Source organism: Castor canadensis, chromosome 14, assembly GCF_047511655.1.
Source record: "Castor canadensis chromosome 14, mCasCan1.hap1v2, whole genome shotgun sequence".
In the NCBI taxonomy this organism is placed as follows: domain Eukaryota; kingdom Metazoa; phylum Chordata; class Mammalia; order Rodentia; family Castoridae; genus Castor; species Castor canadensis.
Genome location: NC_133399.1, coordinates 28281139 through 28305129, shown reverse-complemented (window position 1 = coordinate 28305129; position 23991 = coordinate 28281139). Strand labels below are relative to the sequence as shown.

Here is a 23991-nt window from a genome sequence, read left to right as displayed (position 1 = left end):
ATGAATCCATTCAAGGAATGATTAGAGGAGAGTATCAAGGAGTACAATGGAGGGGTGACTTCAACTATGATATATTTGATACATGCAACTATATTTATATCAACTCTACACATTTTGTGACATAAATGGCAAGCGATACTTAGATTTTTAGTGATATAGTATCCTATTTTAGTCTGCTGACAATATTTTGGTATTCTTCAAAACACAAACTCTTTTATTTATAGTTGTGAAAATAAGTAGTGACAGTTCACAGTGAAGAAGTTTCTTACCTCAGGATAGGCAGGAAACAGAGAAAAGGGAAGGAACCAGGGTTCAGATTTAACCTTTAAAGCAACACCCCCAGTAAGACACTTCCTTCGGATTGGTCCTATTTACCAAAGTTTCAAACACCTCCCAAAATATTAGCACAGTTTGGGAAAAGAATTTAACACATGAGCCTGGGGTAGATTTCATGTTTAAAAATAAATATATTGTTGAACTTATAAGCAAGGGTTAACTACTGAAGGTTAATTGAAAATAATTTATATATTTATATAGAGCAAATAGCTGAGAGCCTAGGACTCCTTATCAATTCCTGTCTTCAACATTACCTTCATAAACCACTTGTTGTGCTTAGGGGAGACTTACTTGTTTCCACATTGGCTAAGATTGGATGAGATTTTCAGGGAAGTAGAAGCAGTGGGGAGAAAAGCAATCATAATTAAATCTCTAGTGCCCACCACAAGTAAAAACATAAACTTTAAAATCCTCATAGCTTATGTTCTCCATATTATGATCCAATAACGTGGTTACCAAAGCTACAGGGTTATACTGACGAGGAGGACACAGTGTTTCAGACACACCATCCTGTATCCTTCATCTCCTACCAAACTGACAGATTTCCACTAACATTCTATTGAGTCACAACCAATGAGTTCAGATCCATTTACTGAATGGTTCTCAGTAAAGTCTCAGGTTTTACAATAGATTTGAACAGAGATAAACAGCAGCTTCCTAATTCAAAATGCACATTAGGTACAGGCACAAGTATGGAAACCACTGGAATTGGGACCATCATACCTACATTCTAAATGGATGCCAAACAACCTGAGGGTAGACTATTCTATTCTGAAGCTTCTTCAGAGCACTAATAATGTCCCTACTCCTCAGGCTGTAGACAAATGGATTCAGCATAGGGGTGACCACAGTGTACATCAATGAAGCCACTGAATTATTTCTGCAAGAATGGGAAACAGCAGATCCAAAATACTCTCCAAGTCCTGTCCCATAAAATAAGCAAACAACTAACAGGTGAGATCCACATGTAGAGAAGGCTTTATACCTCCCACCTGATGATGGAATTTTCAGAATTGAAGAAATAATTCTATAGTATGAGAGAAGGATCCCGGATATGGGAAAAACACCAAGTATGACACCTATTACATACATGATTATGCTATTGCTAAAGCCATAAGTACAAACGAGGTTTAAGAGCTGAGAAGGATGCCCGAAGAAATTACCAATCTCCACATCTTTAAAGCATGTAAGTTGTAAGAAAATTATATCATGCAACTGGGATTCAAACAGGCTGAGGGAAAACGACCCCAAAACTAAGAAGACACAGAATCGAGGGTTCATAATCACAGAGTAATGCAGAGGGTGACAGATGGCCATGAACCTGTCATAGGCCATCACAGTCAGAAACATACTATTCATACATGCAAAGATGATAAATAGAGACATCTGTGTCAGGCAGCACACGTAAGAGATGACTCTGCTGTGAGTTTGTATATTTACAATCATCTTTGGGACTGTGGTGGAGATGAAACAGATATCAGCCAGGGACAGGATGGAGAGGAACAAGTACATGGGGGTGTGGAGATGGAAGTCAGAGCTGACAGCCAGGATGATAAGCAGGTTCCCAAGCACTGTGACCAGGTACATGGACAGGAACAGTCCAAAGAGAAGGGGCTGCAGATCTGGATCCTCTGAGAGTTCCTTCAGATGGAATTCTGAGACAAGTGTGACATTTTTTGTTTCTTTATTGCTCAGTACCCTTTTGAAAAAGAAAAGAAAATTGTTAGAATGTGAAACAAATAAAATACCCACCCACTCACTCTATGTATTTTGAATTCATGTGCTCACAAGTATTCACACTTGAATTTCAAATCTCTTCCTCCAATATTTATCTCTGTGCCAAATCCATTCTTTGCACTTTCTCATTTAGGTTTCCAAGTTAATTACTTCATCTACAAGCACACTTACTATCTAAAAGCACACCAACACATCTAAAAGCACATCTACAATAGTGAAGAGTACAGAAAATAATGTAAACATGCCAGGAAATAATGTCATTCCCATCAACTGTAAAGAAGGTGTTATAAATAATTACCTTACATGATTATTGTAAGGAAGTGCTTTACCATGATATATGGTGATTCTCAGTTTCACTTATTAATATATATAACCTTAAGTATTCAAGTATTCTGGCCTCAAATCAATCCCAGTAACATAAAGAGAATACACATTCGAAGTTTTTGCGTTCACTTTTAACTGGAATTGAAAACCATAGACTTTGAATACTTTCTGGCATTTAAAAATGTCCAAGGAATATTAACTAGTGTTGATGTCAATAATAAGCCACTACCTATATAACATATAAATATTTAATGATATTTACATCATATATAACATATTTTAGAAATCTGAACATTTGGATTTTCAGGCGTCTCTCTATGATTGCATTCTTTTGAACAGCTGTCCATAAATGGAACTATTATCATGAATATTGGAGTAAATATTCCTATGAATACTTATTTTTCATTATCGATTTCTGTTTCACTAAATAGATTCTCTAAAATCATTACTTAAGTTCATTTGTCTAATGCAGATCATGGCATCTATTGATGCCATGTGAGTTTACATTTGTGGTGGTTTTAAGTCTCCCTGTGAAGAACATAGAGCTATTCCAAATGCTTAAAATGATAAACAATGTTAACTGAGAGAGAAAATTTTTGAAATTTTAAGTTTCTTGTTTCAACAAACTTTATATAATAAATTTTATCTTTCTGCATGACACATAAGTGAAAATTTCTACAAAAATTTTGGTGGGAGATAGTTATCTGATTTCAAATGCACAATATATGACCAATTTTACTCTTTCATCCTTATAATTAGCACTTTAAAAAAATCAAGAGCTGGTATAATCCCACAAGCCTGTAATCCTAGTACTCGTGACATTGAACCAGGAAGATTTCCATTTAATGAATAGAGTCTGGGCTATTCTGCAGACTCTATCTTTAAAAAATCATTCATTATCATGTATATCCTCTTATTATTTTGACTTCTTGTCACTTTAACCTGGCAGTTTGAAATTTCAAATTGATTGGGAACAATAATACATTTGTACATTCCTTCTGAGTGAGGAGATATGGGAGCCAGAAAATCAACATTTTTGTCCCATGTCACTGGTTATTAACATAGCAAATTGTGCAGAATATATGTGCAAATATCTCCACCTGTCTGTGCTCATAGAGCTTCATGGAATTAGGGAGAATAACGCCCAGCCAACACAAAAGTGTAACATCTAAGAGAAGTCAGAAAATGGCACCTTTTAAAAATCATGATTATTTTAGAAAAGAACCCAAACAAATGGAAATAGTGGGCTCAGGGTTGAATAAAAACCTCAAATGTTATTGAGGCCTGGATTATGTGAAGATCTAAAATGTGTCTCAGCTTAGGTATGAGATTTACATGTGCCTGTCATCTGTACACTTTTCTCCTTTTGTACCATGAAAAACCCTGCCTGTTTTTAAATGACTGATTGATGTAGACATGATATAATGGAAGTATAGGGCCCATGTGTCGAAGGAACACACACAAAGAAGTATTATTTTATCTTGTCTTTAGTTCAGTGGGAGATTCATGAAATGAAATAAGCCAAAGACAGATAATTACAGGCTGTTGTAAAGCCACAATGATTACAGCCACTGTTGGACACCAAGGAAGCATCTATTCAATTTTCAACAGATTATTTTTGATGCCACATGTGTATCTGTCAGAACATAGGTTCTTCAAAATCAGAAATAAAAAGAGTGAATTTCATGTTTCTCCGAATACAGGCATATATTTCTATGAAGATAAAAATAATGTGTCCCATTTGAAAAATAATACTGTAACATCAGAGGACATGATATTTCACTTTTATTATTATTAACAATAATACCTTAATATTATTTTGCACTAATGTTAGACATAAATTCTGTTACTTTTGATCTATCATGAATATGAATAAAAAAGCATAGAGAGAAAACATCTTTTCCTGGAGTGCTGGGTTGGGTTATCAAGGGACATCGTGTCAGAGTTCTCCAGGTATGACATTTTGTTTTTTTTTTTTATATGGTGAATAGGCTTTTATTTAACCTCCACAGTCAGAACAAACTCTGTGGAGTTTTGCACATGGAACTTCCACCCACTGATTATTTATTTATTTATTTATTTTTTTATTTATTGGTGCAGTGGAGGTTGAACTCAGGGCCTCTTGCATGCTAGGCAAACCATCCACCACTTGAGACATGCACCCTTCACCCAGCCCTTTTGTTTGAATTTTTGGGTTTTTTTTTCATTTTTCTTTTATTATTCATATGTGCATACAAGGATTGGTTCATTTCTCCCCACTGCCACCACCCCCTCCCTTACCACCTGCTCTGCCCCTCCCTCTCCCTCCCCCAATACCCAGCAGAAACTATTTTGCCCTTATTTCTAATTTTGTTGTAGAGAGAGTATAAGCAATAATAGGAAGGAACAAGGGTTTTTGCTGGTTGAGATAAGGATAGCTATATATAGGGCATTGACTCACATTGATTTCCTGTGCGTGGGTGTTACCTTCTAGGTTAATTCTTTTTGATCTAACCTTTTCTCTAGTACCTGTTCCCCTTTTCCTATTGGCCTCAGTTGCTTTAAGGTATCTGCTTTAGTTTCTCTGCGTTAAGGGCAACAAATGCTAGCTAGTTTTTTAGGTGTCTTACCTATCCTCATCTCTCCCTTGTGTGCTCTCGCTTTTATCTTGTGCTCATAGTCCAATCCCCTTGTTGTGTTTGCCCTTGATCTAATGTCCACATATGAAGGAGAACATACGATTTTTGGTCTTTTGGGCCAGGCTAACCTCACTCAGAATGATGTTCTCCAGTTCCATCCATTTACCAGCGAATGATAACATTTCGTTCTTCTTCATGGCTGCATAAAATTCCATTGTGTATAGATACTACATTTTCTTAATCCATTCGTCAGTGCTGGGGCATCTTGTCTGTTTCCATAACTTGGCTATTGTGAATAGTGCCGCAATAAACATGGATATGCAGGTGCCTCTGGAGTAACAGTCTTTTGGGTATATCCCCAAGAGTGGTATTGCTGGATCAAATGGTAGATCGATGTCCAGCTTTTTAAGTAGCCTCCAAATTTTTTTCCAGAGTGGTTGTACTAGTCTACATTCCCACCAACAGTGTAAGAGGGTTCCTTTTTCCCCGCATCCTCACCAACACCTGTTGGTGGTGGTGTTGCTAATGATGGCTATTCTAACAGGGGTGAGGTGGAATCTTAGCGTGGTTTTAATTTGCATTTCCTTTATTGCTAGAGATGGTGAGCATTTTTTCATGTGTTTTCTGGCCATTTGAATTTCTTCTTTTGAGAAAGTTCTGTTTAGTTCACGTGCCCATTTCTTTATTGGTTCATTAGTTTTGGGAGAATTTAGTTTTTTAAGTTCCCTGTATATTCTGGTTATCAGTCCTTTGCCTGATGTATAGTTGGCAAATATTTTCTCCCACTCTGTGGGTGTTCTCTTCAGTTTAGAGACCATTTCTTTTGATGAACAGAAGCTTTTTAGTTTTATGAGGTCCCATTTATCTATGCTATCTCTTAGTTGCTGTGCTGCTGGGGTTTCATTGAGAAAGTTCTTACCTATACCTACTAACTCCAGAGTATTTCCTACTCTTTCTTGTATCAACTTAAGAGTTTGGGGTCTGATATTAAGATCCTTGATCCATTTTGAGTTAATCTTGGTATAGGGTGATATACATGGATCTAGTTTCAGTTTTTTGCAGACTGCTAACCAGTTTTCCCAGCAGTTTTTGTTGAAGAGGCTGCTATTTCTCCATCGTATATTTTTAGCTCCTTTGTCAAAGATAAGTTGCTTATAGTTGTGTGGCTTCATATCTGGATCTTCTATTCTGTTCCACTGGTCTTCATGTCTGTTTTTGTGCCAGTACCATCCTGTTTTTATTGTTATTGCTTTGTAATATAGTTTGAAGTCAGGTATTGTGATACCTCCTGCATAGTTCTTTTGACTGAGTATTGCCTTGGCTATTTGTGGCCTCTTGTGTTTCCATATAAATTTAACAGTAGATTTTTCAATCTCTGTAATGAATGTCATTGGAATTTTGATGGGAATTGCATTGAACGTGTAGATTACTTTGGGGAGTATCGACATTTTTACTATGTTGATTCTACCAATCCATGAGCATGGGAGATCTCTCCACTTTCTATACTCTTCCTCAATCTCTTTCTTCAGAAGTGTATAGTTTTCCTTGTAGAGGTCTTTCACATCTTTTGTTAGGTTTACACCTAGGTATTTGATTTTTTTTGAGGCTATTGTAAATGGAATTGTTTTCATATATTCTTTTTCAGTTTGTTCTTTATTAGTGTATAGAAATGCTAATGATTTTTCTATGTTGATTTTATATCCTGCTACCTTGCTATAGCTATTGACGATGTCTAGAAGCTTCTGAGTAGAGTTTTTTGGGTCTTTAAGGAATAGGGTCATGTCATCTGCAAATAGGGATATTTTGACAGTTTCTTTACCTATTTGTATTCCTTTTATTCCTTCTTCTTGCCTAATTGCTCTGGCTAGGAATTCCAGTACTATATTGAATAGGAGTGGAGATAGTGGGCATCCTTGTCTGGTTCCTGATTTTAGAGGGAATGGTTTTAATTTTTCTCCGTTAAGTATAATGCTGGCTGTAGGTTTGTCATATATAGCTTTTATAATGTTGAGGAATTTTCCTTCTATTCCTAGTTTTCTTAGAGCTTTTTTCATGAAATGATGTTGGATCTTATCAAAGGCTTTTTCTGCATCTATTGAGATGATCAAGTGGTTTTTGTCTTTGCTTCTGTTAAAGTGGTTTATTACGTTTATTGATTTTTGTATGTTGAACCACCCCTGCATCCCTGGGATGAAGCCTACTTGGTCGTGGTGAATAATCTTTTTGATGTGTTGCTGAATTCGGTTTGCCATTATTTTATTGAGAATTTTTGCATCAATGTTCATTAAGGAGATTGGCCTATAGTTCTCCTTTTTGGAGGTGTCTTTGCCTGGTTTTGGGATAAGTGTAATACTGGCTTCATAAAATGTGTTTGGCAGTTTTCCTTCCCTTTCTATTTCATGGAACAGTTTAAGGAGGGTTGGTTTCAGTTCTTCTTCAAAGGTCTGATAGAATTCAGCAGAGAATCCATCAGGTCCTGGACTTTTCTTTTTGGGGAGACTCTTGATTGCTGCTTCAATTTCATTTTGTGTTATAGGTCTATTCAGGTGATTAATTTCCTCTTGGTTCAGTTTTGGATGATCATATGTATCTAGAAATCTGTCCATTTCTTTAAGATTTTCAAATTTATTTGAATATAGGTTCTCAAAGTAGTCTCTGATGATTTCCTGGACTTCCATGGTGTTTGTTGTTATCTCCCCTTTTGCATTCCTAATTCTACTAATTTGGGTTTTTTCTCTCCTCATTTTAGTCAGGTTTGCCAGGGGTCTATCGATCTTGTTTATTTTTTCAAAGAACCAACTTTTTGTTTCATTAATTCTTTGTATGGTTTTTTTGGTTTCTATTTTGTTGATTTCAGCTCTTATTTTTATTATTTCTCTCCTTCTATTTGTTTTGGGATTTGCTTGTTCTTGTTTTTCTAGGAGTTTGACATGTATCATTAGGTCATTGATTTGGGATCTTTCAGTCTTTTTAATATATGCACTCATGGCTATAAACTTTCCTCTCAAGACTGCCTTAGCTGTGTCCCATAGGTTCCAGTAGGTTGTGTTTTCATTTTCATTGACTTCCAGGAACTTTTTAATTTCCTCTTTTATTGCATCGATGATCCACTCTTCATTAAGTAATGAGTTATTTAGTTTCCAGCTGTTTGCATGTTTTTTGTCTTTACTTTTGTTGTTGAGTTCTACTTTTACTGCATTGTGGTCAGATAGTATGCACGGTATTATTTCTATTTTCTTATATTTGCTGAGGCTTGCTTTGTGCCCTAGGATATGATCTATTTTGGAGAAGGTCCCATGGGCTGCTTAGAAGAATGTATATTGTGTGGAGGTTGGATGAAATGTTCTGTAGACATCTACTAGGTCCACTTGATCTATTGCATATTTTAGATCTTGGATTTCTTTATTGAGTTTTTGTTTGGATGACCTATCTATTGATGATAATGGAGTGTTAAAGTCTCCCCCAACCACTGTGTTGGCGTTTATATATGCTTTTAGGTCTTTCAGGGTATGTTTGATGAAATTGGGTGCGTTGACATTGGGTGCGTACAGATTGATGATTATTATTTCCTTTTGGTCTATTTCCCCTTTTATTAGTATGGAATGTCCTTCTTTATCTCGTTTGATCAATGTAGGTTTGAAGTCTACTTTGTCAGAGATAATTATTGCTACTCCTGCTTGTTTTCGGGGGCCATTGGCTTGGTAAATCTTCCAGCCTTTCATCCTAAGCATATGCTTATTTCTTTCGGTGAGATGAGTCTCCTGTAAGCAACAAATTGTTGGATCTTCTTTTTTAATCCATTTTGTCAACCGGTGTCTCTTGATGGGTGAATTAAGTCCATTAACATTAAGTGTTAGTACTGATAGGTATGTGGTGATTCCTGCCATTTAGTTATCTTAGTTATTTGAAGGTTTGATTGTGTGTACCTAACTTGATGTTACTCTCTACTGTCTTGCTTTTTCTTATCCTGTGGTTTGGTGCTGCCTGCCTTTTCATGGTTAAGTTGGGTGTCACTTTCTGTGTGCAGGATCCCTTGCAGAATCTTTTGTAATGGTGGCTTTGTGGTCACATATTGTTTTAGTTTCTGCTTATCATGGAAGACTTTTATTGCTCCATCTATTTTGAACGATAGCTTTGCTGGGTAGAGTATCCTGGGGTTGAAGTTATTTTCATTCAGTGCCCGGAAGATCTCACCCCACGCTCTTCTTGCTTTTAATGTTTCTGTTGAGAAGTCTGCTGTGATTTTGATGGGTTTTCCTTTGTATGTTACTTGTTTTTTCTCTCTTACAGCCTTCAATATTCTTTCCTTAGTTTCTGAACTTGTTGTTTTAATGATGATATGTCGTGGAGTAGTTCTATTTTGATCTGGTCTGTTTGGTGTCCTGGAGGCCTCTTGCATTTGTATGGGAATATCTTTCTCTAGATTTGGGAAATTTTCTGTTATTATTTTGTTGAATATATTACGCATTCCCTTCACTTGCACCTCTTCTCCTTCTTCGATGCCCATGATTCTCAAGTTTGGTCTTTTGATGGAGTCAGTGAGTTCTTGCATTTTCTTTTCACATGTCTTGAGTTGTTTAATTAATAGTTCTTCGGTTTTTCCTTTAATTACCATTTCATCTTCAAGTTCTGAGATTCTGTCTTCTGTTTGTTCTATTCTGCTGGATTGGCCTTCCATTTTGTTTTGCAGTTCTGTTTCGTTCTTTTTTCTGAGGTTTTCCATATTCTGGCAGTTTTCTTCTTTATTGTTGTCTATTTTTGTCCTGAGTTCATTTATCCGTTTATTCATTGTGTTCTCTCTTTCACTTTGGTGTTTATACAGTGCTTCTATGGTTTTCTTTATTTCTTCTTTTGCTTTTTCAAATTCTCTATTTTTGTTGTCTTGGAATTTCTTGAGTGTCTCCTGTACATTTTGGTTGACCCTATCCAGTATCATCTCTATAAAATTCTCATTGAGTGCTTGTAGTATGTCTTCTTTTAAATTATTCTTGTGGGCTTCATTGGGTCCTTTGGCATAGTTTATCTTCATTTTGTTGGAGTCTGGATCTGAGTTTCTGTTCTCTTCATTCCCCTCTTGTTCCTGTACTAAGTTTTTGCTGTGGGGAAACTGGTTTCCCTGTTTTTTCTGTCTTCCCATCATTGTCCTTGGTGTTGTTACTGTCCCTGTACTGTGTGTAATTAAGTATTTTCTAGCTTGTAATAATAACATTGGTAATATTTAGAATGGAAGAGTGAGCTGAGATGGAAAGCAAGAAGTTAAAGAAAAGGGGAAAACAAATATACAGACAAGAGGGAGAAAGTATAACAAGGTATCAGACAAGAGAGTTTCAAAGGTATAAACAGGGAGTATTAGTGTACTAATCGACAGTAAGCTGAACAGACATTAGAGAGACAGAGAGAGGATTGAAAATCAAAGATAAAAAAATAAAAAATAAGTAAATGGAAGTAATATCTATATATAAAAATGAATTAAAATAAAATGGAAAATAGAAAATTAAAAAAAAAAAAAACTTCCAAGTTTATATGCAATGCAGTTTCAGTCTTAATAATTTGGGTGTCCGTCTCAATCTCCAGTCCTGGAGTTGGTGCCTCAGATGTTGTTCTGTAGTCGTCTCATCAAAGGGGATGCATAAAGTAGAACAAAACTACACACTCACACACACACACACACACACACACAAAAGCCCCACCAAGTGTCCACAGTTCAAATGCAATACAGTTTCAGTAAGTTTTTCAGCTTGCAGGTTTAATTCAGTTGTTCTCTCATCAAAGGTAGGGAGAAAAAGAAAAAAAAGGGTCTGGAGACAGTTCTGAGAGTGGTATCTGCAACTGTGACTTGCCTGCCTGCTGCTCTCAGCCTGTAGCTGGCGGCGTTATTTATGCAGATCTCTGGGGTGAGCTAGCACTCACCTGGTCCCACAGGCTTTGTTTGCTCAGAGTTCTCCTGTGTGGGAGCCTCTGCTACAGGCTTTCCCCTTTCCAAGCACTGGGAAAGGTGACACTGCCCCCGTGTTGTCAGGCCTGCGTGTTTATTTACAGTTCATGTGGGAGGTGGGTCTTCCCCCCTCTCTTCTGAAGTTTTCCTCCCACTGCCACTTTCAGAAGCTTTCCTGCTCCTGCTTACTGGGTGGTGCTGCTGCTCCTGCTGGCCACCATGTTTGTTTACAGTTCACGTGGGAAGTGGGTCTTCCCTCCTCTCACAAGCTTCCCAGCTCCTGGTTGCTGGGCGCACGCCCCGCTCCCGCCAGAGGCTCTCCGGCCCGCCTGGCTTGTTTATTTACAGTCCCGGGAAGGATTCCCTTCCCCCCAATCTTCAGCGCTCAGGGCGCTCCACCCTCTTTCCAGCGTCTTAACTCTTCTTATTGCTTATTACTCAGTTTCTCTTTTTTTTTTTACCGGGTGGAGGTCAGTCTGTCCAGGGGGCTATGCTGCTCTGGCCCAGGCTTGTATGTGGGGCTACTGCGGTACCGTGAAGCTCACCTGGTCCGCTTCTTCCCAAGCCATATGGGCGCCGGCCACTGGCGGCCCCGGGGCCCTCCTCGTTTCTCCGTTTAACATGGAGTGGAGATTCTCTGCACCGGCTGGAGATGTGGAGGGTCAAAGTTATGCCTTTTCTCAGTGATTATGCCTGCAAAGTGTGTCTCCAGCATCTCTCCAAGATTTCACTATAGGAGGGTCGCTTTCTGCTTCCTACCTCTAGCCGCCATCTTGGAATTCCCTTACTTTATCATTTTTACATTTACTCACATGTGTATACATTATTTGAGTCACCTTCCTTCTCTCTCAATCCCTACTTCCAGGCACAACCTGTTCTGCTCTCTTGGTCTCAGATTTTGTTGAAGAGAAAACATAAGACATAATAAGAAAGACAGCATTTTTGCTAATTTGGGATAAGATAGCTATACAGAGAGGCACCTAACGTTGCTTCCATGCACATGCATATTACAATCCACCATTGGTTCATCTCTACCAGACCTCTCCACTACTTCCTACTCCTTTTCCCATAGTGGCCTCTGCCAGTATAAGATTACTATATTTGCTCCTCTTTAGTGAGCACATAAACTACATTCAAGTTTTAATTTCCTTTCCTTTCTCCATTCTCCAAGCATGTTCTCCCCTTTGTGTGTGACCCAAGTCCTATAATAGTACTGCATTTTTTAGCTCCATAATCTGTATATAAGGGAGAACATGTAAATTTTGGCCTTCTGAGCCTGGCTAACTTTGCTTAAGATGATGTTCTCTGGTTCCATCCATTTACATGCAAATGAAAAAAATTCTGTCTTTGTGGCTAAATAAAATTTCATTGTGTATAAACACCATATTAACTTAATCCATTCTTCAGTAGTGGGGCATCTTGGCTGTTCCCATAGCTTGGCTATTGTGAATAGTGTTGCAAAACACATGGATTTATGGGTACCTTTGTAAAAACCTGAGTCACATTCCTTCAGGTATATCCCCAGGAGTGGTATTGCTGGATCATATAGCAGACCTATGTTAACTTTTTTTTTAAGGAAACCTCCATATTGTTTTCCAAAGTGGTTGTACTAGATTACATTCCCACTACCAGTATATGAGGGTTCCTTTTTCCCCACATTTGTTATTGGTGGTGCTCTTGATGATACCTATTCTAACAGAAGTGAGGTGGAATCTTAGTGTGGATTTGATTTGCGTTTCCTTTATGGCCAGAGTATTTCTTGCTCCTTCCTGTACTGACTGTAAGATTTTGGGTCTGATATTATATTCTGATGAAGGACCTTAATATTAGATGTGAAACATTGAAGCTACTGAAGGAAAGAGCAAGAAATACATTGGAATTAATAGGCATAGGCAATTAATTCCTAAATAAAACTCAAATGGCTCAACAACTAAGAGAAATGATTGACAAATTGGAGTACTTGAAATTAAAAAGTTTCTGAGCAAAAAAAGAAATGGTTACCAGATTGAAGAGGCAGCCCACAGAACTGGAGAAAATCTTCTCAGCTATATATCTGACAAGGGATTAATAAACCAAACATACAGGGAGCTCAAAAGACTGAAGTCCCTAAATGTCAATTACCTAATAAAGAAATAGGCAAATAAACTAAACATACCCTTTTCAAAGGAAGAAGTTCAAATAGCCAAAAAGCACAAAGAAATGCTTAACATCTCTGACCATAAAGGAAATATAAATCAAAATCACATAAAGATTGCCTCTTGCTTCTGTTAAAATGGCTATCTTGAAGGGCACAAAGAACAACAAATATTGGCAAGGATGTGGGGAAAAAGATGCCCTCATACACTGTTGGTGGAAATGTAAATTAGTACAATCACTATGGAAAACAGTATGGAGGCTCCTCAAAAAACTAAAAATAGATCTTCCAGGGACTACTACTTCTAGGGACATACTTGAAGGAATGTAAGTTAGGCTACAATAAAGGTACCTGTACACCCATGTTTATTACAGAATTATTCACAATAGCTAAACTATGGGAACAGCCAAGATTATTCACTTCATATGAATGAATTAAGAAAATGATATTTATATACAATGGAATTTTATTTAGCCATGAGGAGGAATGAAATTTTGTCATTTGCAAGCAAATAGACAGAATTTGATAACACCATCCTTAGTGAAGTTAGCCAGGTTCAGAAAGCCAAAGGTTGCATATTTTCTCTCATATGTGGAATATAGACCTAATTCAAATACAAGCGATACACATGTAAGTAAATAGAAAAATGAGGCCTGTTTAAAATATTTCAGAAAAGAGGGAAGGGGTAAAGGGGGATAGAGTTGATCCATTTTCAACCAAGGGAATCTTCTATCTCACCAGATGAGCACAACACATTTTGTGTTGGAGGGAACCTCATATTTTAGCACAACAGGGGAGCTGATTGCATTCCCTCTGGACAAAACTGGTGGCCAAAAACATGGAGAGGATATTTCTCTTCTGCCTGGGGAAAAGCAGAATGCAGAGGTGAAAAAGCCCATGTGGGAGTGGGGCAACTCAGCAGAATGCAGAGGTGAAAAAGCCCATGTGGGGGTGGGGCAACTTTCTGTGAAGAAAGTCAGTCATTGCACTGCCTTGGAGAAACCAGGAACAAGCTGAAGCTGACAGTCTTACCAAAAGAAAAGCTCATTTCTAACTCACAGACTTGCTCTGTAAGTGGAAGGACCTGGTGACTGCATCATGGGACCACTTCTGAGAACCTGCCTGCTCCAAAGGCCCCACCCCACTAAGGAAGCCTGGGCTTAAACATCCAGAGTGAGCATCCCCCCCAAAGCTGTCTGATTGGGAAGAGCAACACTCATTGCCATGCAACCCAATGTACTAACCTTAAGAAGGGACAGGACAGTCTTTGCCAAATCCCCTGTGAAAAATAAAAGCATTACCACCTCTACTGAATTCAGAGGAAGGAGTCCAGAACACTCATTAACTGAATACATTATATATATATATATATATATATATATATATATATTTATATATAATGAGTTCAAGGAATGAGTTATATATTATTATATTTATAATATATAACATCTACATACATGTAGATGTTATATATTATTTCTATTTTACTTTACTTTTATTCTAATTTTTAAAAATTATTTTTCTTTTATGTTCCTCTCAATTTTTAATTTTAACTTTTATTTTCTTCATTTTTTTCTTCCATTTTACTGTTACTAACTCCCTTCTCCATTCTGTCCTAATAGTAACTGGCTCAGTCCTCTATTGCCCCATTTTCATTTCTCTACCCCAATTTTTTCTTTCTCATCTCCTTCCATCTTTTTCTCACCTTCCTTTCTCCCCCTTCACCTTCTTCTCATCCACCTTCCTATCCCCCCACTACCTCAACCTCCTCAAAGCACACCACCCACTGAATAGCCTACTATACCAACTGTGCACATTACCCCATCCTCTCCTATCTCTTGGCAACCCTGACAATAGCACCCCCTTCCACAATAACTGAACTACACCTCAACACACACTAGAGACTTAGTACCCTAGAACTCCCATGCCTCTCACCCCTCCCCTTCCATGTCATCCCTTCTTCTTCCCCATCCTCCAGTGCCAGCTCTTTTAATACCTAAATATCCACCTCTATCCAAACAACCATTATCCCCCAATATCCACAGCTTATAATAATATCACAAAGGGGCTTACTAAATATTGTGTAAATAACTGGACTAGGATTGAATCAGTGAATTTGTTATTGATAATTTATACTGTCTAGTCAGGGAACAGAAATAGCACATCAGCATAGATAATGACTAAGCCAGTCATAGCACAATAGTTGAGTCAAGGGGAAGATAACAGGTGATTAAAATTCCCAGTTAGTCACTCAACAACATAGAAGCACAGCACATCATAGAAGCATGGGAAGAAGGGTGCCAGGAAATCCTACCTCCCAAAAGACCAACAATTCAATGGAGGATTCAGTGGGAAATGAAGAAAATGAATACCCAGTTCCTGACTCCAACAAAATGGTAACACCAATAAGCTCAGTGATGCCCACAAAAAAAATCTCTCAAAGAGGAAATTATAGAAGATATCAGTGAGAAACTCATGGAGAATCTACAAAACATGGTTAACCAGAAAGTACAGATGCACTTAATACCAAGACACCACAAATAAAAACTTGAGAAGACAGAGAAACAGCTAAATGAACTCAGGGAGGACTTCTAAAAAGTCCAAAGTGAAACAAAGGAGACTATAAAAAAAGAAATAAATGAAATAAAGAAGACAACAGAATATATGAAAGAGGAACTTAACAAAGATATAGAAAATCTCAGAAAAAAGAATCAAATAGAGACCCTGGAAATAAAAATTTCCTTAAATCAAATTAAAAATACAGGTGAAACCCACTCAAACAGAGTAGAATAAGTGGAAGACAGAAACCCAGGACTTGAAGACAAAATACATATTAAAGAAAAACAGAACTCTTAGACAGCTGACGCAAAAGTTGTGAAAGGAATATGCAAGAACACAGAAACTCCATCAAAAGACCAAACCTGAGACTCATGGGCATTGAAGAAGAATAACTGATCCAAGCCAAAGGGATATGTAATATATTCAACAAAATAACAGCAGAAAATTTCCCAAGTCTTGAGAAAGTGTTGTCCATTCAGGTACAGGAAGGCTCCAGTACACCAAAACTGGTTTGACCAAAATAGAACCTCTTCTCAGCATATTAGCACAGAGAACAGAGAAAGAATAGTGAAGGCTGTATGAGATAAAAACCAAATAACATATAAAGGTAACCCCATCAAGATAAGAACAGACTTCTCAACTGAAACTTTAAAAGCAAGAAGGGCATGGAGTGATGTATTTTGAGGGGAAAATGAAAACAATTTCAGTACTAGGGTACTCTACCCAGTACAACTATCATTTAAAATTGATAAAGGAATAAAAGTCTTCCATGATAAATAGAAATTAAAACAATATATGACCTCCAAGCCACCATTACAGAAGATTTTGAAAGGAATACTATACAGAAAGGATGAAAACATCATAATCATGACATTTTGTGACTATAATCCAGTAGTCCAGTTCATATATGTCTGTACTCTTTTCTCCATATCAACCTGATCCATGTTACTTAAGATCAATGTGCTCCTTCATTTTCTATAATACAATACTGTGGGCACTTATAACTACAGGAAACTAAGGCATCTTAAATGAAACAATCCCATAGAAAACTTGGGTCAACACCTGCAACTTAGCCCTCAAAACATTTCCAGATGTTAGTTACCATTCTCCACCTCTTCCTCAGCATCAACATCCTAATCATTTTGTGGTTCTTAGGAAACAGTTTAGTGGGACCAAATTTCAGTTTTTGTGGGTGAAGGTTATATGCAAGGGAATACCATGGGCAGTGGAAAGCAAGCTTTGAATAAAACCATACCACCACAACAAACATCATAAATTTAACAGTTCTTGAAACTGAATTCCTTTATGCTGTATTCTCCCATATTGTATAACAATATATAACAGTCATCTTCATAATGAGAAAACTTAACATCCTTGGTTCTTCCCACCTCCAGCATCTCTCATAGCACTTACTGTGTTAAGCTGCTTTCCTGCTGTTTCATGACCAAGGAGTGAATATCTGAACACCTTCACATGCCTGGGAAATGGGGAAGGTGCAGCCTCTGTCCCCAGGAGTGATGGGAGCAGAGTTAGCTAGGAACTTCCTGATCCAGACAACCATAGTGGAGGAGGTAAATGTATGGTTCCCTGTCACCAGAGCCATCAAAATGAAGCTGAAGTGACATGCTAATTATGGACTATATATGACTTTGGTGGTTCAATGCACATAGCTCATAGTTAGCCAAATTGATCCAAAATTCTCAGTCCCAAAGGATTTTCTAATTTTAATGGTGTAAGAAGTGAAAATGAATGTCCACAATAGATTTGGGATTCTTCTCTACTCAGGGGACACTCATATGTGTTAACCCCTTCTGTTACATCTATATACTTTGTATATCCATCTGCTTTTCTATATGGAGATAAAATGTGCACAAAATGCAACAATTATAATCCCATCATGTATGTGGCAGAGACATGAGGATTGATGATTCACGGCTAGGACGGATTGCATATAGGTTTTTTGTGTTTTTTACTTATTAAAATTATAATTAGTTTATATTAACTGAAAAGAGGGGCCTCAGTATGATATTTCCATGCTTGCACATAACACACTTTGGCCGTATTCACCCCCTCTATTACTACTTCATTCCCCTCTCATTCCTTTTTTCTATTTATAACAGATTTCATTATTTTAATTTCTATACATATATAATGTACACTGATTATATCTGTCAACATATTTCTTTAACCCTTCATCACTAAACAGTATGCCTTTTTTATTTGTGCCAATTTTTCTTAGGTATAGATTATCTACATGTGACATAATATAATACTTCTTTTTCTAAGTGTTGCATAATTTGCTTAACATTATGACCTCCATTTATATCCATTTCCCTGCAAATAACTTAATACTGTCCTCATTTAAAGCCAGAAAATATCCCATAATTTGTATATACCACTTTGTCCATTCACTACACTATTGGAAATTATGCTCATTCCATCACTTTTCTATTGTGAATACACAGTAAACCTGGGTATGCAGATGTCTCTATTGTATGACTAATATTAATTCAACTAGATACACACAAGTGATATAGGAGGATCATATGATTCTATTTTTAGTTTAGTATGGAATCCATACTGAATTCCCTAGTTGCTGTACACATTTACATTACCACAAGAGGGTTCCTTTTTCACTGATCCACAGGAGCATTTGGTATTGTTTGCTTTCTTAATGAAAGCCATTTTAACTGTGCTTAGAGGAAATGAAAATGTCATTTGTATTTCCATTTCCTTTATGGCTAAAGATGTTGAACAATTAGTCATGAATTTATTGGCCATTTTTACTTCTTTTGAGAATTCTCATTTCAATTAATTTGCCCATTTACTAATTGGATTAGTCTTCCAATGATTATATTTTTGAATCTCTTCATATATTGAGGGTATTAATGTATTGTCCAATGTTTCACTGGCAAAGACTTTCCCCATTCTATTGGCTGTCACGTCATTCCTGCAATTCTTTCCATTGGTTTGCAGAAGCTTCTAAATGTGACACAACTCCATTTGTCATTTTCTGCTTCAATTTCCTTGGCTAATAGAATTCTATTAAGAAATTCTTTGTCTGTCCCTTATATTTTCCAGTAGAAGTTTCAAAATATCAGATACTCTATGAAACTACATGATTACATTTTGAATTGACTTGTTAGAAGGTAAAAGACAGGAGTCTAATTTCAACCTTCCACCAAACATAATTGGATGAATAGGCTGTGTTTCCTCCATCATATATTCTTGGCATTTTTGTCAAAAATCAGATGGCTGTAGCTGTGTGGACTTGCAGTTGGGTGTTCTTTATTCAATTGGTATTCTTGTCTATTTTTGTACCATTACTATGTTGGTTTTGTTAATATGGCTTTGTGGGATCACTTATTCTGGTAACATTGTTCTTTATGGTCAGGATTACTGTGAATATTCAGTATATTTTATACTTTCGTATGACTTTTATGATCAAGTTTCTATTTCTGTTATAAATGATACTGTATTGTTGGCCATCTTTTGTCAAATATGTAAATTGCTTTTGCTAGTATGGCCATGTTTATGATAGTAATTAACTTCATACGTGAATATGGAGCTCTTTCCATTTTCTTGTGACTTCTTCAACTACATTCTTCAATGTTTTATACTTTTCATGATGATGATTTTAACCTGCTTAGATAACTGTATTTCTAGGTACTTTTAAAATTTTTATTAGCATATAGTAGCTGTAGAGGAGAATATATTATATTTACATACATGCTTATAATATAAAAATTAGATTAACCACCTCCATCTTTCTCTTTCATCACTCCCACCCCATTTTGAAACAATTTTAGAAAGTTTCATCATTTTATTATATATATATTTATATATAGATGCACACACACACATACATATATGGAAGATAGAGAGGGAGAACATGAACACATATATTTAATTTTTTGAGGCTATTATGATATAAATTGTTTTTCTGCTGATTTTTTACCTTGCTTTTTACTACTGGGTAAAAAGGCTACTGATTTTTTCTATGTTGATTTTATATCTTCCTATCTATCCAAAAAGTGTTTACCAAGTCTAGGATTTTTTTAGTGGAATCTTTAAGGAGTTTCACATCTAGATCATATCATCTGCAAATAGGGAAAACATGACTTCTTACATCCCTATTTGCATCATTTTATTTCTTTGTTTTACCTTATTGCACTGGCTAAGAATTCAAATCAATACTGAATAAGGGTGGAGAGACTGAATACCTTGACTGTTTCCTGATTTAAGAGGACATGCTTTCATTTTTCCCCATTTTGTATGATGTAGTCTGTATATATGAATATACAGGCTTTATTATTCTGAGATACATTCCTTCTATTCCTGTTATCACCAGATATTTTATCAAAAAGATCCTGTTTTTGTCACATAGGAAAACATTTCATTTTTTTTCTTATATTCATATGCACATACAATGTTTGGGTCATTTCTCCCCCCCTTCCCCCCACTCCCTCTCTTCCCCCTGCCCCGCTCCCTCCCTTATCCCCCCCAACCCCTCACTATCAGGCAGAAACTATTTTGCCCTTATCTCCAGTTTTGTTGAAGAGAGCGTATAAGCAATAATAGGAAGGAACAAGCGTTTTTGCTAGTTGAGATAAGGATAGCTATACAGGGAGTTGACTTGCATTGTTTTCCTGTGCCTATATGTTACCTTCTAAGTTTTTGCCTGTATTGAGATGACATTTTTCTTTTTGTCCTGTGCTTTGCTTATTAACTGATTAATGTTATTAATAACATTAATAACATTAATATATTAATAATATTAATAACATTAATAACATTAATGTTATTTATTAATAACATTAATAACATTAATGTTATTAATAAATAACATTTATTTATTTGTGTATGTTTAACCATCCTTGCATTCCTGGAATGAAACCAACTTAATCATGGCACATTATCTTTTTTACAGGTTTTCTTTTATATTTGTTTTGAATTTATTTTATTGAGAATTTTTGTGCCTATGTTCATAAAGGAAATTAGTCAATAGATTTCTTTTTTTGTAATGTCCATCTCTGCGTTTGGGATCAGATTAATAAGTGCTTCACGGAATGAATTTGACAGTGTTCATTCTCTGTAGGGTTCATAGAACACCATGAGGAGCACTGGTGTCAGTTCTTCATGGAAGATCTGGTAGAATTCAGCAGTGAATTCATCTGGTCCTGTACTTTTCTTTGTTGGGAGACTGCTTGTCGCCGGTTCAATGTCATTGCTCCTTATAAGCCTGTGCATGATGTTTATGTGCTTTTGCTTCAATTTTTGGAGGTCATAAGCATCTAGAAATTTGTCAATGTCTTCTAGGTTTTCCAGTTTGTTGCAATCTAACTTTTCAAACTTTTCTCTAGTGATTTTCTAAATTCCATTGGTATTTTGTGCTATCCCACTTTTCATGTCCACTATTATTAATTTGGGTTTTCTCCCTCTTTCTTTTCATTACTTTGACTAAGAGTTTGTCAATGTTGTTTATCTTTTCTTTATAAAAAGTATCTTTTAGGGCCCAAATTTCATTTCATTGATTCTTTGTGTTGTTCCTTTAGTCCCCATTTCATTAATATCTGCCCTGATTTTTATTACTTTATTTTATCTGCTGATTTTGAGGGTGGCTTATTTTTTGTGTTTCTAAGAATTCAAGATACATCAATATGTTATTTTAAGTCTCCTTGATTTTTTTAATGTCGGTACTCTCTCAACTAAATACTTTTCTCTTAGCACAGCTTTTGCTATGCCCAGAAGTTTCTGGTAAGTGTATTTTTGCTTTCATTTGATTCTAGGAATTCACTGATTTCCCCATCTCCTTACTTTATTGATGAGCCACTCATCATCAAAGTATATTTTCCACTCTCCATGTGTTTTTATATTTTCTGTAGTTCTCTTTTGTTGATTTCTACTTTTATTCCATTCTGGTCTGATAATACAAAGGAAATTATATCAATTTTCTTATATTCATTAAGACTTGTTTTATGTCCTAAAATAGGATCTACTTTTTAAACAATCCCATTGGTTGTGGGGAAAATAATTTATTCTGTGGCTATTGTCTGGAATATTCTGTACATAATTGTCAAGTACATTTGGTCTACACAGATACTTCTCAAATCTCTTTGCTGATTTTTTGGTCTGATGACCTAACTATTCATGAGGCCAGGGTATTAAAACCCCCATAGTAATGTACTAGATGTTTATCTGTGTTTTGCATCCAATAGTGTTAGGTTAATAAATGGGTGAACAAATGTTTGGCACATATATGGCTAGAAATCTTATGTCCTCTTCACAAATTGTTCATTTTATCAATAAAAAGTTATGTTCTTTTTCTCTTCTGAATAACTTTTTTGAACTCTACTTTCTGAGATATTAGTATAGCTACTCTTGCTCAATTTTGACTTCAGATTGCTAGGGATATCTTTTTCCATATGTTCATATTAACCTTGGGCACTTGTCATTGCCAACAATGTGCATTTCCTGTAGACAACAGATACTTGAACCTATTTTTTGGCAGTAATGGGGTGTTGAATTCAAGGCCTTGCACTCCCTAACAAGCACTGTACTACTTTAGCCATTCCACAAGATGTGGATAAGATGAAGTCTCACAAACATTTTGCCTGTGCCACTGTGCCTGGCCTGGCTCTTGCTTTTAATCCAATCTGCCAATGTGTCTAATGATTAAAGAGTTAAGACCATTGACATTCAAATTTGTTATAGAAAGGAATGTATTAATTCCTGTCATTTTGTTGTTTTTGTAATTTTTGGCTCTTTCTTAGTCCTCATTTGCCTATCTACTCACCTCGTGAGGTTTTTTCTTTCCCATACTAACATGGCCGTAATGATCTTCTTTTTGTGTAGGATTCTTGGAAGTTTTTCTGTGGTGGTGGCTTACTGGTCAGGAATTTCTTTGGTTTTTCTTGGAAATAATTTTATTACTCCTGTTATAAAGGCTAAGTTGGTAGATACAATAGATTACCAGTTATATACTTTTAGAGTTGTAAATATATCATTCCATGTCTTCTTTTCTTTAAGAATTGCTGTTGAGAGATCTGACATTATTCTGATTTTTTACTTTGAATATGACTAGGAAGGTCTATTTGGTGGCTTTCAATATTCTTTCAATATTATATAATTATTTGTACACTAATTCAATAATATACACTATTATATTCTCTGAATAGAATCCTTTTATGTTTAATGTTCTAAAATACTCCTGTGGCAGAATGAACATCTTTCTCAAATTTAGGGGAAATTCCTGCTATTATTTTCTTGAATATGTTGTCTATGCCTTTAGATTACACTTCCCCTCCTATGCCCATGATTATGTTTTATCTGTGAATTGTGTCCAAGAGCTCTTCTATATTCCATAAATACTAGGATTTTTGTTGGTATCATTGAAATTTTACATTCTCTACCTCCTCTTGAAGCCCTTATGCTCTCTATTCAATTTCATCCATTCTCTTAGGAAGGCTTTCAACTGACTTTCTGATTTCACTTACTGAGTTTTTCATTTCCTGAATTTCAATTTGATTTTTAAGGATTTCTCTATATTTTTCAAATTACACTTTCATATCCTGTATTATCTTCCTTATTTCATTCACTTGTTTATTTCTACTCGTTTGAATTAACTCAAGTGATTTTCTGTTCTCTTTCTTTTAATTTGTTCAGTTATTTGTCCCCTATTCAAATTCACTTATCATTTTTATAGTCATTCATTTGTATTGTTAGTCTGAGATTTAATCTCCTACTCCATTACTAGCATCTGTTGTGGAACTGTTGGCTTTTGTAAGAACGAAGCTGTTTATTTAATCATAGTTCTTGTGTTTTTGTGTTGGGTTTGTACAGCTATGTCCATGGCAATGGTTGTAGGTTTTAATCAACTGTAGTCATTCAGATAATGTGTTTTTAACGTTCAGGCAGGATGGGTAGCAGTATGGCTGATACAGTTTCTTTCTACTGGAATTGGTTATAATTCTGTTGACAAACCTTCACTTCCATGATCAGGACCATGGCCCTGATTCCCAGTATCATTCAAGGAGAAGAAAGCTTGCTGGACTGTAGCAAGGAGAAGGACCAGAAGACAAGTTTGTGTTATTATAATGAGGCAGGAGGAAGGGACAGCATAGCAGAGAGGTAAATCTTAAAGAACTGAAACATGAAGAAGGTCACATACCACTGAGGGAGTAAAATAGCCAATAAAGTCACGTACAACTATGTATGGGTTAAGCTTTGCTTAACGAAGCTTCATCCCCTATCTTCAGTTTTGAGGTCAATACAGAACAGATGTATGAAGAAATACATGGGAATATATACTAGGGAGACAAATTTGAGATTCAGAATATTGAGCGACC

At 36.2% G+C, this 23991-nt stretch overlaps 1 protein-coding gene across 1 annotated transcript; it reads right to left on the bottom strand.

Moving 5' to 3' along the window:
- Positions 1–1059: 1059 nt before the first annotated feature.
- Positions 1060–22471, bottom strand: LOC141416201 (olfactory receptor 7E24-like). Its single transcript, XM_074053290.1, has 2 exons — positions 22440–22471; positions 1060–2035 (listed from the first exon to the last, which is right to left on the bottom strand). The coding sequence occupies exons 1-2, from the start codon at positions 22469–22471 to the stop codon at positions 1060–1062; spliced, it is 1008 nt and encodes a 335-aa protein (XP_073909391.1).
- Between the last annotated feature and the right edge of the window lie 1520 nt (positions 22472–23991).

Bases quoted from the DNA above. Each gene is read 5' to 3' on its own strand.
- LOC141416201 (XM_074053290.1), bottom strand. From the start codon at position 22,471: ATGTTAGTATGGGAAAGAAAAAACCTCACGAG. The intron at 2,036-22,439 runs GTGAGTAGATAG...CTTTTTCAAAAG, and splicing joins GAAAGAAAAAACCTCACGAG to GGTACTGAGCAATAAAGAAA.